At 38.1% G+C, this 22,813-nt stretch overlaps 5 protein-coding genes across 5 annotated transcripts; all 5 read right to left on the bottom strand.

Annotated features, from left to right (window-relative positions):
- Positions 1-2,365: 2,365 nt before the first annotated feature.
- On the bottom strand, positions 2,366-3,307 carry LOC115432630 (olfactory receptor 52N5-like). The gene has a single exon (XM_030153536.1). The coding sequence runs from the start codon at positions 3,305-3,307 to the stop codon at positions 2,366-2,368; it is 942 nt and encodes a 313-aa protein (XP_030009396.1).
- A 3,318-nt stretch (positions 3,308-6,625) lies between these two features.
- Positions 6,626-7,573, bottom strand: LOC115432631 (olfactory receptor 8U1-like). The gene has a single exon (XM_030153537.1). The coding sequence runs from the start codon at positions 7,571-7,573 to the stop codon at positions 6,626-6,628; it is 948 nt and encodes a 315-aa protein (XP_030009397.1).
- Positions 7,574-10,894: 3,321 nt separating this feature from the next.
- LOC115432632 (olfactory receptor 8U1-like) lies at positions 10,895-11,842 on the bottom strand. The gene has a single exon (XM_030153538.1). It carries the CDS (start codon positions 11,840-11,842, stop codon positions 10,895-10,897), a length of 948 nt encoding a protein of 315 aa, XP_030009398.1.
- Positions 11,843-15,153: 3,311 nt separating this feature from the next.
- On the bottom strand, positions 15,154-16,101 carry LOC115432633 (olfactory receptor 8U1-like). The gene has a single exon (XM_030153540.1). The coding sequence runs from the start codon at positions 16,099-16,101 to the stop codon at positions 15,154-15,156; it is 948 nt and encodes a 315-aa protein (XP_030009400.1).
- A 3,626-nt stretch (positions 16,102-19,727) lies between these two features.
- LOC115432634 (olfactory receptor 52N5-like) lies at positions 19,728-20,666 on the bottom strand. The gene has a single exon (XM_030153541.1). It carries the CDS (start codon positions 20,664-20,666, stop codon positions 19,728-19,730), a length of 939 nt encoding a protein of 312 aa, XP_030009401.1.
- Between the last annotated feature and the right edge of the window lie 2,147 nt (positions 20,667-22,813).

Consider the following 22,813-nt stretch of genomic DNA (forward strand, 5'->3'; position numbering starts at 1 on the left):
AGAGGGCTTTAATAGTATTCTTATTAGTATTTTTTCATATTTATGTAGCCTAATTTTTCATGTAGTTGAATTCAGTATATTTTGTATGATTGTGCTGTCCACAGATGTTCAGTTAAATAAGTTATATGTAAATCATTTAAAATGTGTGATGAATAATCATTCATGTAGAGTTAAAATATATTACAGATGTAGTTAAAGCATAGAAATAGATTGATTAATTAGACTGAGCTATATTTTGAAATGCCTTTAGGAGTCATGCTATGTATTAGTGGTCAGAGATGCCTTAGCAGTGAACAGTAAAGTGCATGGTGAAAGATGCAGATGTGTTCACAGATAAAGCTCCATCCTGTCTTTAATTTCTCCAACACCTTTGAAAGCAATGGCTGTAAGTTTGATTGTTCAGTGCTGGAAATAATACGTTTGAGAGACTTAAGTTTGTTTGGTCGTTCATTTCAGGCATTCACAGTGCATTATGTTATGCTAATGACGTTAACAATTTATGCAAATATGTGTGAATGTCTTCATTAGCATTAGCATATCTGTCAAGGGGCAATGTGAGTCGCACATGCGTAGAAGTATTTATCTCTGTCGGCCATCTTTTATGACTTGTTACAGCAATCTCACTAGGACAAATCACTGTTTTATGAGTCAAATTATCTTAAAGTACAAAGACTTTAGCTTCCAGGAGCATCTTTCTAGTGATCAGAAGGGATTTTGAGAGTCAAATTATATGCCTACTTTCGGTTTCTTTCAGAGCTGAGAGCCTTTCCAGCCGACAAACGTTGTGATCTAAATCTGGGGGAAACGGCGCGATGGAGGGTATGGTTTGTCCTAGCGAGATTGCCATAGCAAGTTGTAAAAGATGGCTGACAGAGATAAATGCTGCTATGCATGTGCGACTCAACTCGTCCCGAGACTCAAATCATCCTTTGACAATAACAGTAGAGTTCGGGCAACTCTGTCATGAAACGGTGCATTGTGGGATGCGGTCACCAGTTTTGCAGATACGGAAATCACTTTTACAGTGACTACTAATGACCTGTTATCTTAGGTGCATTGGTTATGCTGGAGTGGGAAAAAATAGACTGAAATAAAAATGAGTCACAAAAAAAGCAAGTGTGCTGTTTCCTACCGTGAAAAACTTAACAGCCAAGCAAAGGAACAGTATTTAGAAAAACTTTAGTTGGTGGAGTAGATCCATACGAGCACAAGGAATGAGCCAGTGATTTTGACCATCTTCCAAACACTACTTTCCCTGACTTAACTTCCTGCCTTGTCTGTGGAACAAGCGCCTACACATCTTTACAATTTAAGAATTTTAAATCCCTAGATGCTCACCACCAGGTCACCAGTGGATGGACCATAGTTGGTTGTCCACCATCAGCAGAGTTTCCATACAGGAGAGCTCGAGAGCTCTTTTATGAGAATAATAATAATAATACATTGGTTTTATTTTGCGCTTTTCTAAGTACTCAAAGACACTTTACAATAAACCAAGAACAATTAAGTGTATGGACAAAACCTGTTTATTATGTCATTGATTGTATTATGACTCAATAATTAGGGACCGAGCCCGAAGTTCTCGAGTCCCTCTCACTCACAGAATGAGAGGACTTGCCTGAAAGGCAAGGTCCTATTGTATTTTGTTTGTTTTTTCTCACGACACCACTTTAAACTGGAATTTGACCCCCTAAACATGCTCAAAAACGTACCAAATTTGGCACGCATGTCACATCCGGTGAAAAATTTGATCAAATATAAAAATTAGCCTAATAGGTGCCAAAATGTGGTCTGTAGTGCCACCTACATACACTAAAACGAGGCATTGAAAGCTGCAGGTCTTTTATGGTGGATTCTGTCTGGGGCGCCGTAAAGGGGGGGTAAACATGACAAATTCATGGGGCCCAGCATTTCTGGAGGGGCCATAGAGCAGTGGAGGGGGCCCAGTGGATACAGGTTAGAAGTTGTGAAAATTTCGTCTAAGGTCTGCTGTATAATAGAAGCATAGAAGCTGGGAATCAGATGTTGAAAGCATGTTAAGGTTCACTTTCACTTCACACAAGCGTTAGTTGCGTTAGTTAAGGACTGCACCCCCACGTATATAGCTGACGCCCCTACCCCATGTACGTTTAAATGTTCTACCTCTAAATTTCTAAAATATTTTTCATGCTCTGACTGTAAAAAATGATTTTCTACTACAGCTATTCATCTACTTTCTTCACATCTCACTTTGGAAGAAAAACTTCTCATTAAACTTTAAGGAAATATTGATGTTTATCCCAAATCAGCATGAACAGGACATCTTATGAGCTGTAGCCATGATGTGTCCCAATACTTTTATCCATATAGTGTGTCTGTGATTGTATTATTTTCCTTTCAGAGCCATTTTCTGAAAAAATGCCATTATTGTCTGCCTAATCTCTTTTATCTGCACTCCGTAGATCACTGCATTCAAAGCTGGCAATAGAACGGGTCCCATTACAGTCACTATCTTTCTGTGATCGGAAAACTGAGGGAATCGATGAAGGACGATGACGATGAAGCCCAGCGCCACCAGCAGGACGTGCACAGCCAGGTGGGAAGCACAGGTCTGCAGCGCTTTCCTGTTCAGAGATTTGCTTTTACTGCGCACACACACTGCAGCGATTTTCAGGTAGGTGAGTGTGACGCTGCCGATGGAAGAGCTGAGCAGGAGGACGGTGTGTGCGAGGCCATAGATGTTATTGATGAAGATGTTTTCACAGGAAAGGTTGAACAAGGAGGGGTTATCACAGAACAGGTTGGGAATGATCCTCCTGCAGCGTGACAGGCGGACGGTGAGGCCCGTGGGTATGACCACCATCACAAAAGCGGACCCCCACGCCACCACCGACAGCTTCACCACCATCCTGTTGGTCATGATGGAGGTGTAGCGTAGAGGGTTACAGATGGCCTGGTATCGGTCAAAGGCCATGACCATAAGTACAGTGTGGGAAGCAATGCCATGAAAGTGCACACAAAAAGACTGAGCCACACAGCTTATGTAATGAATGTGTCGCTCTGAGTGAAGGATTAAAATGTCTTTGAGAACATGAGGGATTATTATCGCTGCTCCAAAAATATCATTAATGACAAGGTTACAGAAGAGCAGGTACATGGGCTGACGAAGGCTCCTGCTCCTAAAGATCAGCACCACCAGGCCCATGTTAGACACTATGATGAAGATGAAGCTGAGGAGGAGGAGGATAAAGGCAGGGGTCTTAAACTGAGAAATGACCTTTAATCCCTCCAAGATGAGGAGGTCCTCATTTAAAGTAAGATTTTCCATGTGACATCTCTAATTGTTTCAACAAGCAAAAATATACATGTCCTCATTAAACGTGATGGTAATTGTCACGATATGGTTCTATGAAAAATGTAACACAAACTAAACAAAATATAAGTAAACTGTCCTCTATTGTTAATAGTTAATTCTGAATCAGAATGAAATGGCTTTGCAAAACAGTTCTTCTGTCATGGATCCTTGTCTGTATAAATCAAAGCTTTTGTCACAATACAACAAAAACAACAACCAGAACAAAACATGAATACTAATTGAAAAGTTAGTAAAAACTATTATTTCATCAAAATTAAACTAAAGTTGTTGGGTAATGATAAAATAATTTTAAACAAAACTGTTAATAGTCAAAGTGCTTATTTAAACTATAGACTATTCTGTAGGAACACACAGACCATACTGTATGGTAGAAATAAATAGACAATCTCTATATGTTCAGTGTGTTATAGCAGAGACTGAGGCGAAAAACACTGCATGTACCGCGAATGCATATATAAATTATGTCAACAGGTGCTGTGAAGTCAGTTAAATTCCTTTTGTCTAGTGCAAACAATATTAGCAATAATTATTTCATATATGTTTCAAATACCACCATCCAAAGACATGCACTGATAGGTTAATTGGTTAATTTAAAATTGGCCATAGGTGTGAATGTGAGAGTGATTGTTTGTCTGTATATGTCGGCCCTGTGATGAACTGGTGAAATACCCAGGGTGTACCCCGCCTTCACCCATAAGTAGCTAGGATAGCCTCCAGCGACCACTGTGACCCTAGTGAGGATGAAGTGGGTTCAGAAAATGAATGAATGAATGATTCAAATAAAATTATCCCTGTGTCTATGCTTTTTTCATAAAGATAAAGTTAAAACTCATGCAAAGGTTAAACAGCTGAAACATGACCCACCCCCACCACAGACCTGCATGAGGACACACTTTTATTCACTGTCATGTCGTAAATCAGCTGCAGCGTCACATGTTGACCGGCCAACTGTTGCTAGGCAACCACAGAAAATGACTCCACATCCAGCATCTGTGTGCAGCTTCAATATGATTTCATCATAGCATAAAGCAATAATTTAATGTATTAAAAGTTTTGTGTATTTTGTGCCTTTGACTGTTTTGTGATTTTAGTACATTGAGAAAAGTGACATCAGGAAATTTTAGGATTTAAAGTAAATGATTGTTTGAGGAGAATGGTCACAAAGTCTCAGTGTTAACTACTTTTCCTTTTTTTTTTAGCTCCTTCCATTCCCCTCCCTTATTTTGCCTTTTTGTTTTTGTTTTCTTATAGAATTTTAACCATATTTCAGGGATTCGATAAATTTAAATGTGACTGTGTGAATGTCAGTTCACTTTTGTAATCTGAATGGTACAGCACTAATCAGATAACCTGAAACAGGAGTAGAAACGGACAGATAGGTCAACTCTTGTCTCATTGTCTTTCCTTACTCAAAATGCTGCTTCCGGTCTCCATTTGTCTAAACAATTTGACACGCATTTGGCACGCATGTCACATCTGGCAAAAAGTTTGATAAAATATAAAAATTAACCCCATAAGTGCCAAAATGTGCTGTGTAGTGCCACCTACATACACTAAAAGGTCCGCAGCAGCCAGTAGGAATGTCGTAGAGATGAACGCCAAAATTTTTGTCTTATTGAGTCAGACAAATCATATGTTGGCACCCATGAGCTAACTCCAACAGGAAGTTAGCAATTTACCTTTCAATGAAAAAACACATGCACACAAACTTCCAGTAGGAGTGTCGTAGAGACATGAAACCAACACCAAAATGTTGGTCTCATCCAGCTCTACAAATCATATGCTGACACTTATGAGCTAAGTCCAACACGAAGTTCGCAATTTGTCTTTCAAACTAAAACATTAAAATGGATCTAGTCCCAAGCTGTTTGGCTTATAAATAGCAACAAAAGATAGAGTAAACTCTTGTCAAAAAACTGATCTCTTTTGTCATAAATGTCTTTTTTTTTCTTTTTTTTTTTTTTTTATAAGCCTTGAAAGTTGCTAAATTTGAAACTGATTTTTCACTTCAGACTTTTTCCCCACATATTATATATCGATACATTCACAAGACTCACGTTCAAAAAAATGTTTAGATATGATGTACAGTTATGGATTAGTAGTAGTTAGTTTGAGAGGTGGTTTCTCATTGAATGTAACACAGACACACGTCTGCTCCATAAGGAGCCATTTTACTAAGACACACACAGTGGCTGTGTAGTGTAGTGGATAATGCATCAGACTGCCATGCAGTAGACTCAGGTTTGATTCCTGGGGGGAGTGGACTTTTTTCCTGTACATTTTCTAACGGGGGTTTGCTATATTGCATTGTGGGTATGTGAGATTTTGCTTGGTTTTCTATACCAGTTACTCCCTCATGGTGACGGGAGGCAGAACCTGGTCAGGATGCAGGATCCCACCCCAAAGCTGCTTGCAGCTTTAATTAATACTATTTTCATTATTAAATGTTATTAAACTATGAAATGCTGTTGCAATGTAGTTATTTTCTTTCCTTAAAAGTGCAAAACAGAAACCAATTAACCCCCCCCCCCATGACACACTGGCACACCAAGAGATCAATTGCACAGGAAACACTGGATTAGTGATAATTAGGCTATCGCTCTGGTTTTACAGAAAAAAATATTTGTGATGAAAGTCATACGCTGCTTTAAGCACTAAACTACTCAAACTGAAGTCACACTTTTATGTAATGAATAAACAAATATATTTATTAACCAGATTCATGCCATTATGTCCTTCTTATTTGACTTATTACTAACTTATGAGGCATTGAAAGCTGCAGGTCTTTTATGGTGGATTCTGTTGCTCCACATACAGTGTGTTTTCTGACTTCTCACATTGGGATAAATACACTATATGGACAAAACTACTGGGACCTATTTCTTTTGTAACGGGGGTCTGAGCTGCGAAACAATAATGACAAATGAAATAATGTACTTCAATATTGTTATAAATATCATTGCATTGATTAGTTTTGTTTAAATTGTTATCTTTGCTTCCAAAATGCCTCAAAGATGTTTTTTTAATTCATGACTGTGATTTTAAATGTTCTCTAAATTTCTAAGATATTTTTCCTGCTGTGATTGTAAATAATTTTCTACCACAACTAACCATCGACTTTCTTCACATCTCACTTAGGAAAAAAAAGCTCCCATTAAACCTTAAGGAAATATTGATGTTTACCTCAAATCAGCATGAACAGGATATCATATGAGCTGTAGCCATGATGTGTCCCAATACTTTTGTCCATATAGTGTGTCTGTGATGATATTATTTTCCTTTCAGAGCCAATTTGTGGATGTGAAACAGAGCCTTTATTGTCTGCCTGATCTCTTTTATCTGCACACCGTAGATCACTGCATTCAGAGCTGGTATTATGATGTGTCCCATTACAGTCACTATCTTTCTGTGATCGGAAAACTGAGGGAATCGATGTAGGATGATGACGATGAAGCCCAACGCCACCAGCAGGACGTACAGAGCCAGGTGGGAAGCACAGGTCTGCAGCGCTTTCCTGTTCAGAGATTTGCTTTTACTGCGCACACACACTGCAGCGATTTTCAGGTAGGTGAGTGTGACGCTGCCGATGGAAGAGCTGAGCAGGAGGACGGTGTATGCGAGGCCATAGATGTTATCGATGAAGATGTTTTCACAGGAAAGGTTGAACAAAGAGGCGTTATCACAGAACAGGTTGGGAATGATCCTCCTGCAGCGTGACAGGCGGACGGTGAGGCCTGTGGGTATGACCACCATCACAAAAGCAGACCCCCACGCCACCACCGACAGCTTCACCACCATCCTGTTGGTCATGATGGAGGTGTAGCGTAGAGGGTTACAGATGGCCTGGTATCGGTCAAAGGCCATGACCATGAGTACAGTGTGGGAAGCAATGCCATGAAAGTGCACACAAAAAGACTGAGCCACACAGTTTATGTAATGAATGTATCGCTCTGAGTGAAGGATTAAAATGTCTTTGAGAACATGAGGGATTATTATCGCTGCTCCAAAAATATCATTAATGACAAGGTTACAGAAGAGCAGGTACATGGGCTGACGAAGGCTCCTGCTCCTAAAGATCAGCACCACCAGGCCCATGTTAGACACTATGATGAAGATGAAGCTGAGGAGGAGGAGGATAAAGGCAGGGGTCTTAAACTGAGAAGTGACCTTTAATCCCTCCAAGATGAGGAGGTCCTCATTTAAAGTAAGATTTTCCATGTGACATCTCTCATTGTTTCAACAAGCAAAAATATACATGTCCTCATTAAACGTGATGGTAATTGTCACGATACGTTTCTATGAAAAATGTAACACAAACTAAACAAAATATAAGTAAACTGTCCTCTATTGTTAATAGTTAATTCTGAATCAGAATGAAATGGCTTTGCAAAACAGTTCTTCTGTCATGGATCCTTTTCTGTATAAATCAAAGCTTTTGTCACAATACAACAAAAACAACAACCAGAACAAAACATGAATACTAATTGAAAAGTTAGTAAAAACTATTATTTCATCAAAATTAAACTAAAGTTGTTGGGTAATGATAAAATAATTTTAAACAAAACTGTTAATAGTCAAAGTGCTTATTTAAACTATAGACTATTCTGTAGGAACACACAGACCATACTGTATGGTAGAAATAAATAGACAATCTCTATATGTTCAGTGTGTTATAGCAGAGACTGAGGCGAAAAACACTGCATGTACCGCGAATGCATATATAAATTATGTCAACAGGTGCTGTGAAGTCAGTTAAATTCCTTTTGTCTAGTGCAAACAATATTAGCAATAATTATTTCATATATGTTTCAAATACCACCATCCAAAGACATGCACTGATAGGTTAATTGGTTAATTTAAAATTGGCCATAGGTGTGAATGTGAGAGTGATTGTTTGTCTGTATATGTCGGCCCTGTGATGAACTGGTGAAATGTCCAGGGTGTACCCCGCCTTCACCCATAAGTAGCTGGGATAGCCTCCAGCGACCACTGTGACCCTAGTGAGGATGAAGTGGGTTCAGAAAATGAATGAATGAATGATTCAAATAAAATTATCCCTGTGTCTATGCTTTTTTCATAAAGATAAAGTTAAAACTCATGCAAAGGTTAAACAGCTGAAACATGACCCACCCCCACCACAGACCTGCATGAGGACACACTTTTATTCACTGTCATGTCGTAAATCAGCTGCAGCGTCACATGTTGACCGGCCAACTGTTGCTAGGCAACCACAGAAAATGACTCCACATCCAGCATCTGTGTGCAGCTTCAATATGATTTCATCATAGCATAAAGCAATAATTTAATGTATTAAAAGTTTTGTGTATTTTGTGCCTTTGACTGTTTTGTGATTTTAGTACATTGGGAAAAGTGACATCAGGAAATTTTAGGATTTAAAGTAAATGATTGTTTGAGGAGAATGGTCACAAAGTCTCAGTGTTAACTACTTTTCCTTTTTTTTTTAGCTCCTTCCATTCCCCTCCCTTATTTTGCCTTTTTGTTTTTGTTTTCTTATAGAATTTTAACCATATTTCAGGGATTCGATAAATTTAAATGTGACTGTGTGAATGTCAGTTCACTTTTGTAATCTGAATGGTACAGCACTAATCAGATAACCTGAAACAGGAGTAGAAACGGACAGATAGGTCAACTCTTGTCTCATTGTCTTTCCTTACTCAAAATGCTGCTTCCGGTCTCCATTTGTCTAAACAATTTGACACGCATTTGGCAGGCATGTCACATCTGGCAAAAAGTTTGATAAAATATAAAAATTAACCCCATAAGTGCCAAAATGTGCTGTGTAGTGCCACCTACATACACTAAAAGGTCCGCAGCAGCCAGTAGGAATGTCGTAGAGATGAACGCCAAAATTTTTGTCTTATTGAGTCAGACAAATCATATGTTGGCACCCATGAGCTAACTCCAACAGGAAGTTAGCAATTTACCTTTCAATGAAAAAACACATGCACACAAACTTCCAGTAGGAGTGTCGTAGAGACATGAAACCAACACCAAAATGTTGGTCTCATCCAGCTCTACAAATCATATGCTGACACTTATGAGCTAAGTCCAACACGAAGTTCGCAATTTGTCTTTCAAACTAAAACATTAAAATGGATCTAGTCCCAAGCTGTTTGGCTTATAAATAGCAACAAAAGATAGAGTAAACTCTTGTCAAAAAACTGATCTCTTTTGTCATAAATGTCTTTTTTTTTCTTTTTTTTTTTTTTTATAAGCCTTGAAAGTTGCTAAATTTGAAACTGATTTTTCACTTCAGACTTTTTCCCCACATATTATATATCGATACATTCACAAGACTCACGTTCAAAAAAATGTTTAGATATGATGTACAGTTATGGATTAGTAGTAGTTAGTTTGAGAGGTGGTTTCTCATTGAATGTAACACAGACACACGTCTGCTCCATAAGGAGCCATTTTACTAAGACACACACAGTGGCTGTGTAGTGTAGTGGATAATGCATCAGACTGCCATGCAGTAGACTCAGGTTTGATTCCTGGGGGGAGTGGACTTTTTTCCTGTACATTTTCTAACGGGGGTTTGCTATATTGCATTGTGGGTATGTGAGATTTTGCTTGGTTTTCTATACCAGTTACTCCCTCATGGTGACGGGAGGCAGAACCTGGTCAGGATGCAGGATCCCACCCCAAAGCTGCTTGCAGCTTTAATTAATACTATTTTCATTATTAAATGTTATTAAACTATGAAATGCTGTTGCAATGTAGTTATTTTCTTTCCTTAAAAGTGCAAAACAGAAACCAATTAACCCCCCCCCCCCCCCATGACACACTGGCACACCAAGAGATCAATTGCACAGGAAACACTGGATTAGTGATAATTAGGCTATCGCTCTGGTTTTACAGAAAAAAATATTTGTGATGAAAGTCATACGCTGCTTTAAGCACTAAACTACTCAAACTGAAGTCACACTTTTATGTAATGAATAAACAAATATATTTATTAACCAGATTCATGCCATTATGTCCTTCTTATTTGACTTATTACTAACTTATGAGGCATTGAAAGCTGCAGGTCTTTTATGGTGGATTCTGTTGCTCCACATACAGTGTGTTTTCTGACTTCTCACATTGGGATAAATACACTATATGGACAAAACTACTGGGACCTATTTCTTTTGTAACGGGGGTCTGAGCTGTGAAACAATAATGACAAATGAAATAATGTACTTCAATATTGTTATAAATATCATTGCATTGATTAGTTTTGTTTAAATTGTTATCTTTGCTTCCAAAATGCCTCAAAGATGTTTTTTTAATTCATGACTGTGATTTTAAATGTTCTCTAAATTTCTAAGATATTTTTCCTGCTGTGATTGTAAATAATTTTCTACCACAACTAACCATCGACTTTCTTCACATCTCACTTAGGAAGAAAAAGCTCCCATTAAACCTTAAGGAAATATTGATGTTTACCTCAAATCAGCATGAACAGGATATCATATGAGCTGTAGCCATGATGTGTCCCAATACTTTTGTCCATATAGTGTGTCTGTGATGATATTATTTTCCTTTCAGAGCCAATTTGTGGATGTGAAACAGAGCCTTTATTGTCTGCCTGATCTCTTTTATCTGCACACCGTAGATCACTGCATTCAGAGCTGGTATTATGATGTGTCCCATTACAGTCACTATCTTTCTGTGATCGGAAAACTGAGGGAATCGATGTAGGATGATGACGATGAAGCCCAACGCCACCAGCAGGACGTACAGAGCCAGGTGGGAAGCACAGGTCTGCAGCGCTTTCCTGTTCAGAGATTTGCTTTTACTGCGCACACACACTGCAGCGATTTTCAGGTAGGTGAGTGTGACGCTGCCGATGGAAGAGCTGAGCAGGAGGACGGTGTATGCGAGGCCATAGATGTTATCGATGAAGATGTTTTCACAGGAAAGGTTGAACAAAGAGGCGTTATCACAGAACAGGTTGGGAATGATCCTCCTGCAGCGTGACAGGCGGACGGTGAGGCCTGTGGGTATGACCACCATCACAAAAGCAGACCCCCACGCCACCACCGACAGCTTCACCACCATCCTGTTGGTCATGATGGAGGTGTAGCGTAGAGGGTTACAGATGGCCTGGTATCGGTCAAAGGCCATGACCATGAGTACAGTGTGGGAAGCAATGCCATGAAAGTGCACACAAAAAGACTGAACCACACAGCTTATATAATGAATGTGTCGCTCTGAGTGAAGGATTAAAATGTCTTTGAGAACATGAGGGATTATTATCGCTGCTCCAAAAATATCATTAATGACAAGGTTACAGAAGAGCAGGTACATGGGCTGACGAAGGCTCCTGCTCCTAAAGATCAGCACCACCAGGCCCATGTTAGACACTATGATGAAGATGAAGCTGAGGAGGAGGAGGATAAAGGCAGGGGTCTTAAACTGAGAAGTGACCTTTAATCCCTCCAAGATGAGGAGGTCCTCATTTAAAGTAAGATTTTCCATGTGACATCTCTCATTGTTTCAACAAGCAAAAATATACATGTCCTCATTAAACGTGATGGTAATTGTCACGATACGTTTCTATGAAAAATGTAACACAAACTAAACAAAATATAAGTAAACTGTCCTCTATTGTTAATAGTTAATTCTGAATCAGAATGAAATGGCTTTGCAAAACAGTTCTTCTGTCATGGATCCTTTTCTGTATAAATCAAAGCTTTTGTCACAATACAACAAAAACAACAACCAGAACAAAACATGAATACTAATTGAAAAGTTAGTAAAAACTATTATTTCATCAAAATTAAACTAAAGTTGTTGGGTAATGATAAAATAATTTTAAACAAAACTGTTAATAGTCAAAGTGCTTATTTAAACTATAGACTATTCTGTAGGAACACACAGACCATACTGTATGGTAGAAATAAATAGACAATCTCTATATGTTCAGTGTGTTATAGCAGAGACTGAGGCGAAAAACACTGCATGTACCGCGAATGCATATATAAATTATGTCAACAGGTGCTGTGAAGTCAGTTAAATTCCTTTTGTCTAGTGCAAACAATATTAGCAATAATTATTTCATATATGTTTCAAATACCACCATCCAAAGACATGCACTGATAGGTTAATTGGTTAATTTAAAATTGGCCATAGGTGTGAATGTGAGAGTGATTGTTTGTCTGTATATGTCGGCCCTGTGATGAACTGGTGAAATGTCCAGGGTGTACCCCGCCTTCACCCATAAGTAGCTGGGATAGCCTCCAGCGACCACTGTGACCCTAGTGAGGATGAAGTGGGTTCAAAAAATGAATGAATGAATGATTCAAATAAAATTATCCCTGTGTCTATGCTTTTTTCATAAAGATAAAGTTAAAACTCATGCAAAGGTTAAACAGCTGAAACATGACCCACCCCCACCACAGACCTGCATGAGGACACACTTTTATTCACTGTCATGTTGTAAATCAGCTGCAGCGTCACATGTTGACCGGCCAACTGTTGCTAGGCAACCACAGAAAATGACTCCACATCCAGCATCTGTGTGCAGCTTCAATATGATTTCATCATAGCATAAAGAAATAATTTAATGCATTAAAAGTTATGTGTATTTTGTGCCTTTGACTGTTTTGTGATTTTAGTACATTGAGAAAAGTGACATCAGGAAATTTTAGGATTTAAAGTAAATGATTGTTTGAGGAGAATGGTCACAAAGTCTCAGTGTTAACTACTTTTCCTTTTTTTTTAGCTCCTTCCATTCCCCTCCCTTATTTTGCCTTTTTGTTTTTGTTTTCTTATAGAATTTTAACCATATTTCAGGGATTCGATAAATTTAAATGTGACTGTGTGAATATCAGTTCACTTTTGTAATCTGAATGGTACAGCACTAATCAGATAACCTGAAACAGGAGTAGAAACGGACAGATAGGTCAACTCTTGTCTCATTGTCTTTCCTTACTCAAAATGCTGCTTCCGGTCTCCATTTGTCTAAACAATTTGACACGCATTTGGCACGCATGTCACATCTGGCAAAAAGTTTGATAAAATATAAAAATTAACCCCATAAGTGCCAAAATGTGCTGTGTAGTGCCACCTACATACACTAAAAGGTCCGCAGCAGCCAGTAGGAATGTCGTAGAGATGAACGCCAAAATTTTTGTCTTATTGAGTCAGACAAATCATATGTTGGCACCCATGAGCTAACTCCAACAGGAAGTTAGCAATTTACCTTTCAATGAAAAAACACATGCACACAAACTTCCAGTAGGAGTGTCGTAGAGACATGAAACCAACACCAAAATGTTGGTCTCATCCAGCTCTACAAATCATATGCTGACACTTATGAGCTAAGTCCAACACGAAGTTCGCAGTTTGTCTTTCAAACTAAAACATTAAAATGGATCTAGTCCCAAGCTGTTTGGCTTATAAATAGCAACAAAAGATAGAGTAAACTCTTGTCAAAAAACTGATCTCTTTTGTTATAAATGTCTTTTTTTTTTTTTTTTTTAATAAGCCTTGAAAGTTGCTAAATTTGAAACTGATTTTTCACTTCAGACTTTTTCCCCACATATTATATATCGATACATTCACAAGACTCACGTTCAAAAAAATGTTTAGATATGATGTACAGTTATGGATTAGTAGTAGTTAGTTTGAGAGGTGGTTTCTCATTGAATGTAACACAGACACACGTCTGCTCCATAAGGAGCCATTTTACTAAGACACACACAGTGGCTGTGTAGTGTAGTGGATAATGCATCAGACTGCCATGCAGTAGACTCAGGTTTGATTCCTGGGGGGAGTGGACTTTTTTCCTGTACATTTTCTAACGGGGGTTTGCTATATTGCATTGTGGGTATGTGAGATTTTGCTTGGTTTTCTATACCAGTTACTCCCTCATGGTGACGGGAGGCAGAACCTGGTCAGGATGCAGGATCCCACCCCAAAGCTGCTTGCAGCTTTAATTAATACTATTTTCATTATTAAATGTTATTAAACTATGAAATGCTGTTGCAATGTAGTTATTTTCTTTCCTTAAAAGTGCAAAACAGAAACCAATTAACCCCCCCCCCCCATGACACACAGGCACACCAAGAGATCAATTGTACAGGAAACACTGGATTAGTGATAATTAGGCTATCGCTCTGGTTTTACAGAAAAAAATATTTGTGATGAAAGTCATACGCTGCTTTAAGCACTAAACTACTCAAACTGAAGTCACACTTTTATGTAATGAATAAACAAATATATTTATTAACCAGATTCATGCCATTATGTCCTTCTTATTTGACTTATTACTAACTTATGAGGCATTGAAAGCTGCAGGTCTTTTATGGTGGATTCTGTTGCTCCACATACAGTGTGTTTTCTGACTTCTCACATTGGGATAAATACACTATATGGACAAAACTACTGGGACCTATTTCTTTTGTAACGGGGGTCTGAGCTGCGAAACAATAATGACAAATGAAATAATGTACTTCAATATTGTTATAAATATCATTGCATTGATTAGTTTTGTTTAAATTGTTATCTTTGCTTCCAAAATGCCTCAAAGATGTTTTTTTAATTCATGACTGTGATTTTAAATGTTCTCTAAATTTCTAAGATATTTTTCCTGCTGTGATTGTAAATAATTTTCTACCACAACTAACCATCGACTTTCTTCACATCTCACTTAGGAAGAAAAAGCTCCCATTAAACCTTAAGGAAATATTGATGTTTACCTCAAATCAGCATGAACAGGATATCATATGAGCTGTAGCCATGATGTGTCCCAATACTTTTGTCCATATAGTGTGTCTGCGATGATATTATTTTCCTTTCAGAGCCAATTTGTGGATGTGAAACAGAGCCTTTATTGTCTGCCTGATCTCTTTTATCTGCACACCGTAGATCACTGCATTCAGAGCTGGTATTATGATGTGTCCCATTACAGTCACTATCTTTCTGTGATCGGAAAACTGAGGGAATCGATGTAGGATGATGACGATGAAGCCCAACGCCACCAGCAGGACGTACAGAGCCAGGTGGGAAGCACAGGTCTGCAGCGCTTTCCTGTTCAGAGATTTGCTTTTACTGCGCGCACACACTGCAGCGATTTTCAGGTAGGTGAGTGTGACGCTGCCGATGGAAGAGCTGAGCAGGAGGACGGTGTATGCGAGGCTGTAGATGTTATCGATGAAGATGTTTTCACAGGAAAGGTTGAACAAAGAGGCGTTATCACAGAACAGGTTGGGAATGATCCTCCTGCAGCGTGACAGGCGGACGGTGAGGCCTGTGGGTATGACCACCATCACAAAAGCGGACCCCCACGCCACCACCGACAGCTTCACCACCATCCTGTTGGTCATGATGGAGGTGTAGCGTAGAGGGTTACAGATGGCCTGGTATCGGTCAAAGGCCATGACCATGAGTACAGTGTGGGAAGCAATGCCATGAAAGTGCACACAAAAAGACTGAGCCACACAGTTTATGTAATGAATGTGTCGCTCTGAGTGAAGGATTAAAATGTCTTTGAGAACATGAGGGATTATTATCGCTGCTCCAAAAATATCATTAATGACAAGGTTACAGAAGAGCAGGTACATGGGCTGACGAAGGCTCCTGCTCCTAAAGATCAGCACCACCAGGCCCATGTTAGACACTATGATGAAGATGAAGCTGAGGAGGAGGAGGATAAAGGCAGGGGTCTTAAACTGAGAAGTGACCTTTAATCCCTCCAAGATGAGGAGGTCCTCATTTAAAGTAAGATTTTCCATGTGACATCTCTCATTGTTTCAACAAGCAAAAATATACATGTCCTCATTAAACGTGATGGTAATTGTCACGATACGTTTCTATGAAAAATGTAACACAAACTAAACAAAATATAACTAAACTGTCCTCTATTGTTAATAGTTAATTCTGAATCAGAATGAAATGGCTTTGCAAAACAGTTCTTCTGTCATGGATCCTTGTCTGTATAAATCAAAGCTTTTGTCACAATACAACAAAAACAACAACCAGAACAAAACATGAATACTAATTGAAAAGTTAGTAAAAACTATTATTTCATCAAAATTAAACTAAAGTTGTTGGGTAATGATAAAATAATTTTAAACAAAACTGTTAATAGTCAAAGTGCTTATTTAAACTATAGACTATTCTGTAGGAACACACAGACCATACTGTATGGTAGAAATAAATAGACAATCTCTATATGTTCAGTGTGTTATAGCAGAGACTGAGGCGAAAAACACTGCATGTACCGCGAATGCATATATAAATTATGTCAACAGGTGCTGTGAAGTCGGTTAAATTCCTTTTGTCTAGTGCAAACAATATTAGCAATAATTATTTCATATATGATTCAAATACCACCATCCAAAGACATGCACTGATCATGCACTGTTAATCGGTTAATTTAAAATTGGCCATAGGTGTGAATGTGAGAGTGATTGTCTCTATATGTTCAGCCCTGCGATGAACTGGTGAAATACCCAGGGTGTACCCCGCCTTCACCCATAAGTAGCTGGGATAGCCTCCAGCGACCACTGTGACCCTAGTGAGGATGAAGTGGGTTCAGAAAATGAATGAATGAATGATTCAAATAAAATTATCCCTGTGTCTATGCTTTTTTCATAAAGATAAAGTTAAAACTCATGCAAAGGTTAAACAGCTGAAACATGACCCACCCCCACCACAGACCTGCATGAGGACACACTTTTATTCACTGTCATGTTGTAAATCAGCTGCAGCGTCACATGTTGACCGGCCAACTGTTGCTAGGCAACCACAGAAAATGACTCCACATCCAGCATCTGTGTGCAGCTTCAATATGATTTCATCATAGCATAAAGAAATAATTTAATGTATTAAAAGTTATGTGTATTTTGTGCCTTTGACTGTTTTGTGATTTTAGTACATTGAGAAAAGTGACATCAGGAAATTTTAGGATTTAAAGTAAATGATTGTTTGAGGAGAATGGTCACAAAGTCTCATAGTGTTAACTACTTTTACTTTTTTTAGTTCCTTCCATTCCTCTCCCTTGTGTTGCCTGTTTGTTTTACTTTTTTGTTTTTTACAAAATTTTATCCAAGTTTCAGAAATGCAGCAAAAAAAAATGTGAATTTCAGTTAAGTTTTCTAATCTGAATAGTAAAACCCAAATCAAACAAGATGAAACAGGAGTAGAAACGGACAAACAGGTCATTTTTTGTCTCATTGTCTTTCCTGACTCAAAATGCAGCTTCCTGTCTCCATTTGTCCAAACAATGTGATTCTTTACCCTATAAGGCCTGAATTTTTGTACAAGTATATTAAAAGAAAGTATTTGTGTTTTGGCTTTCAAATAGATGCTAATTTAAGGTTGTTTGACTATGGGACATTAAGTAGAGTTTTGGGTATGTTGCATATTGGCAACAGGCAATCAAAGTAAAAACAAAAAACATTTTCCAGCCTCATGCTTGGAGATGGTTTTGTTGATGCCACATTATTTTTAGTGTTCTGACTGTAACACTAACTATTTCAACTATTATTACCCAGCCCCCCAAAGGGGAGGCAAGAGGCATTGTTTTTGGTTCGGTTTGTTTGTTTCTTTGTTAACACTCTAGCAGCAAAACTATTGTTTGAATTCATACCAAGTTAGTTTTATAGATTGCCAGTGACCCAGAATAGATTTGATTACATTTTAGGAAAAGTAGGTCGCAGTAGATTTTTTTTTTTTTTAAATGAATTTGTAAATCTTTGTTTTTTCCCATTAGGGGTGAAGTTTCAAATGTCTGTAGCAGCAAAACTATTGTTTGAATTCATACCATATTTGGTTTATAGATTGCCAGTGACACAGAATAGATGTCATTACATTTTGGGTGAAGTAGGTCAAAGTTAAAATGTTTTATGAATTTTTAAAAAATCTTTTTCCCTCCCATTTTTTTATAATAAGGGGTGAAATTTCAAATGTCTATAAAAACATTAATTTTGTTTGGATTTACTTCAAACATGCCACATATTTAGAGACAATTGATATGCTGAAATCAGCACATGCAAAAACATGATGTCATTAGCTGGATCGACGAAAAAATAACCTATATTATGTGTAAGGGGTGGGGTTTGCTGTGCCTGGCACCAAACACAAGCTCAATCTTTTAATTTGAAAGATGGGATGTCAGACTCATTTTAGTGCCATTTGTATAATCACTATAAAAATAACATGCAGGGATATAAATGCATTTTCTGACCATTATTTTTTTACGCAGATCAAAATGAATGTAACAATGTCAGGGCAGCTGTGGCTACAAACATAGTTTACCACCACCACAGTGTGAATGTGAGAGTGAATGAATAATGGATCGATAATGTAACATGCTTTGGTTACCTTGAAAAGCATTATAGAAATCTAATCCAGTATTATTATTATTATTATTATTATTATTATTATTATTATGGGAAGTGAGTAGGTCGACTTTAGACAAGAGTCCCACCAGATGAGACTGAGGAGGCAGTGGTCTCAGTGATGACAGTGATGAAAAATATAGTATACCCTGGGGCACCGGTAAGGGGGGGTAAGCATGACAAATTCATGGGACCCAGCATTTGTGTGGGGGGCCCATAGAGCAGTGGAGGGGGTGCAGTGGATACAGGCTAGAAGTTGGGAAATTTTGTGTAAGGTCTGCTGTATAAGAGATGTATAGAAGCAGGGAGTTGGATGTTGAAAGAATGTTGAGTTTCAGTTTTGTCTTCATGCTAGGTATTTGATCTGAAGTGGGCCAGACCAGTGAAATAATAACATAATAACATGTAAATAATGTCAACTTCAAACTTGAAAATTATGCGATAAAAATGTGTACATTTACCAACTATCCTTTAAAACACTGTGAATAACATGAACAAATTAAAATTTCTTAAGAAAACAAAGTGCAATTTTAATGATATTATGTCTCAGTTTATCATTTACACATGTAAATTACAACATACAAATCGCAGTGGATCAAAAAAAATACACAGAACATTTAATAACAAGCAGAATATTGTCAAAATTATACTTCAGACATCTCAAAAGGTTCATATTTGTTGAGGTTGTTTGTGTTTTTGTGAAAATTTAGTTTGTTTTAGTGTAAATACAGTGAAATGACATGAAAATGTTAATATTTACAAAGGGAAAAATTTGGAGTTGTGAGTATTTATTACTTATTATGATGGTATTTTACTGATCCGACCCACTAGAGATTTAAGTGGTCTGTTTGTGGTCCCTAAACTAGAATGATTAATATCTTCAGTGTAATTTTTGCATTTCACAAATTCATCCCAGGGGCCAGACTGGACCCTTTGGTGTCCGGCAGGATACCGGCCCTTGAGGACCAGATTTGAATACCTCTGATCTATGGCTTGTCTGACCATATTGCATTTGTTCACGATAGCTGATCACATTTACTTTTGTAAAACAAAATGATTATCCTCTGTTTGATTTCTTTTATTTGTAGGCCATAGATGATGGCATTCAGAGATGGCAGAACTGCTTCACTGATGACCGCCAACATCTTCCTGTGGTCCGACAGCTGAGGAAAACGATGCAGCGTGACTATGATGAAGCCTGAGGCCAGAAGCAAGATGTACACCAGGAGGTGGGTGGTGCAGGTCTGTAGCGCTTTACTGTTCAGAACTTTATCTCTGCTGCTCAGACACAACACAGTGATCCTCAAGTAGGTGAAAGTGATGAATCCAATGGAGGAGCTGAGTAGCACTGCAGTGAAGCCCAAACCGTAGATCTGATTAATGAAGACGCTTTCACAGGAGAGTTTAAACAGGGAAGCGTTATCGCAGTATGGGTTGAAAATGACCCACCTGCAGCGCGAAAGGCGGATGGTGAGGCCCAGAAGTATCGACACGAGCACTGAGGCGACACCCCACGCTGACAGAGAGAGTTTAATCACCATCTTGTCGGTCATGATGGAGGCGTAGCGCAGAGGGTTACAGATGGCCACGTACCGGTCGAAGGCCATGATCATGAGCACAGTGTGGGAGCAGGTGGCATAAAGATGAACACAGAAGGCCTGAGCAACGCACTGAATATAATGAATGTATCGCTCCGACTGCGAGACGAAAATATTTCTGAGTACGTGAGGTATTATTATCGTGGCTCCAAAAAGATCGTTAATACTCAGGTTACAGAAGAGCAGGTACATGGGCTGATGTAGGCTCCTGGTCCTGAAGATCAGCACCACCAGACTCAGGTTGGCCACCATGATGAAGATGTAGATGAGGAGGATAAAGACGGGGACAGAGGACTCCTGAGGGACCTTGAACCCCTCTAAATGAAGGATGTCCATGCTTATAGTCCAGTTTTCCATACCTGTGAAAAGACAAGCCATTAGCTGCAAGTCGTTTTTTTTTTTTTGTGTGTGTGTTTTACATTTCTGCAGACTTGCCTCATTTGAACAGTTCAAGTCATCCTCAATTTCTAACATAGTAAAGAGTTTCCACACTGTTAAAATTTTAAAGGTTGAAATATAAAAATAAATACTTGAATTTGACACATGTTCCTCAGTAGGTGCAAAGTCCTCTGTGAAATAATGGTTGATATGGAGCAACTTTTATAAATATTTGAGAAAAAAAAAGAGGAATAAAGTGTACCAATAACACATTTTCTGTGCTAGACGCCTCTCAGATGTGTATGACTCATGCTTTTCAGGCTTTAGTGTGTAACATGTAATAAAATCTAGTGGCAAAGTTGCAACTTAATTCCTATAGTGACAGTAAAGGGGAATGTTAACTGTAGCCCATTTCTCTCTATTCTGTGCTACAATAGAATAATGAAAGCTTTCTAATCAACAGCAACTCAGTTTTATAACAGTTTGTTAGTGTAGAATATTATTATTTGTTTTAGTATAACATTACGTTTCGATCTGTCCAATAATATACTATTACTTTAGTTACTTTAGGGTTTTTACTTGACAGTTTTCATGACTCAGTTGTGTACTTGTAGCTGTAGTTTAAGGTGATATATTTAAGAAATAGAGGGAAAATGCCAGTCGAAAAAAAATCAACACAATAAATTGGCAGTTTGATGTTCAGTTCCAGATGTAGGCCTATATAGTATTTGTTTATTCATTAAGATATTTATTACTCTGGCTGAGATGCTCTGTATAGCAGTTATTTCTAATAGGGAATAGTTTCTAATAAAGTCAGAAATAGTTCATTTTCAGTAAAATCATTATTATGTCATCTTTAAAAATCCACTGTTAGTCAAACTCTAGTAAAATCTTAATTTAGCCATAAGGCTTGGTCCTACTTACTTCTTTGTCTAGTAATTGTTAGTTATTTTTAACCTTTGGTCTTTTCACTATTTCATAGCAAAAATTTTTAGTTGCCGGTAAAACACAACAAAATGACAAGGGCAAGTTCAGTGATTTGACTTTTACTAATAAACACCGCCTTAATAATATTGCAGTATACTGATTGCAAACTGGAAATCAGGACATAATCTTTATGACAATGTTTTATATTTTATGACAATTTTACAGCAGAGTTAAGTGTGGACTAGGAGACAAAATTAGTAGCATCTGGTGCAAAAAGCCAGTTCTATGTCTTCCTAACCAGTGAGTGACTAATAACCATTAACAGTTTATCAACACTGCAGTGTCAGGCCAGGTTTGTGAAGAGGAAATTACCTTAATTAACAACATTTAGTAATTATTGTATTTGTAAGATTATATAACAGGAGTTACTTTTAGTTGTTTTCCTATGAATGTGAATTTTAACAGATAAAGTCTGACTGCAGAAATCTAAATGCTCTATTACTAGGGGTGGAACAACCAAAAAAGTAATAATCTGCATTTGTTCTTATTATAAATACATTTAAGTGATATTCTACCAAAAATACATAATTTAATCTCGACTGTGCAGATTTATCAAACAATTGCCCTTATTTGATTTTCACTGTTTAACATCTAAATATGTAACATATAAATACAGTTAAATAGACATACAACAAACAAACAATGAACTGGATTTAAAATACAGATGGACAAGTCAACCTGAGAGCAGGAAGTCATTAATGTTTCTGCAGCTTTAACTGAACGAATTCAGGTTAATGTGAACCTCAGACAGTTCTCACATCACTAACAGCCCTCAGTCTGGACCAAAAGCAGCTGCACACACTTTAGTACAGCAGCATCACATGATGACAGGTCAGCTGTTGCTTAGCAACCACTGACTCAGCACATCAGTGACTTTCCTATGATAGTAATGGATTCGATTTCTATAGCGCTTTTAAAAGCTACATTAGTGATCCATTATTCATTCATTCACTCATGCTCTGGTGGTGGTAAACTATGTTTGTAGCCACAGCTGCCCTGGAGGCTGACAGAAGCATGGCTGTGCTAAGCGACACCTCCGACCATACACATTCATACACCAGTGTGAGTGACGCTGGAGGCAAGGTGGGTGATGCGTCTTGCCCAAGGACACAGCGTCACATGACTGGGACAGAGCAGGA

The sequence above is a fragment of the Sphaeramia orbicularis genome, chromosome 14 (assembly GCF_902148855.1).
Source record: "Sphaeramia orbicularis chromosome 14, fSphaOr1.1, whole genome shotgun sequence".
Taxonomy (NCBI): domain Eukaryota; kingdom Metazoa; phylum Chordata; class Actinopteri; order Kurtiformes; family Apogonidae; genus Sphaeramia; species Sphaeramia orbicularis.

What these genes read in the sequence shown, in the direction of transcription:
- LOC115432630 (XM_030153536.1), bottom strand. Translation starts at nt 3,307, where the DNA reads ATGGAAAATCTTACTTTAAATGAGGACCTCCTCATCTTGGAGGGATTA.
- LOC115432631 (XM_030153537.1), bottom strand. Translation starts at nt 7,573, where the DNA reads ATGGAAAATCTTACTTTAAATGAGGACCTCCTCATCTTGGAGGGATTA.
- LOC115432632 (XM_030153538.1), bottom strand. Translation starts at nt 11,842, where the DNA reads ATGGAAAATCTTACTTTAAATGAGGACCTCCTCATCTTGGAGGGATTA.
- LOC115432633 (XM_030153540.1), bottom strand. Translation starts at nt 16,101, where the DNA reads ATGGAAAATCTTACTTTAAATGAGGACCTCCTCATCTTGGAGGGATTA.
- LOC115432634 (XM_030153541.1), bottom strand. Translation starts at nt 20,666, where the DNA reads ATGGAAAACTGGACTATAAGCATGGACATCCTTCATTTAGAGGGGTTC.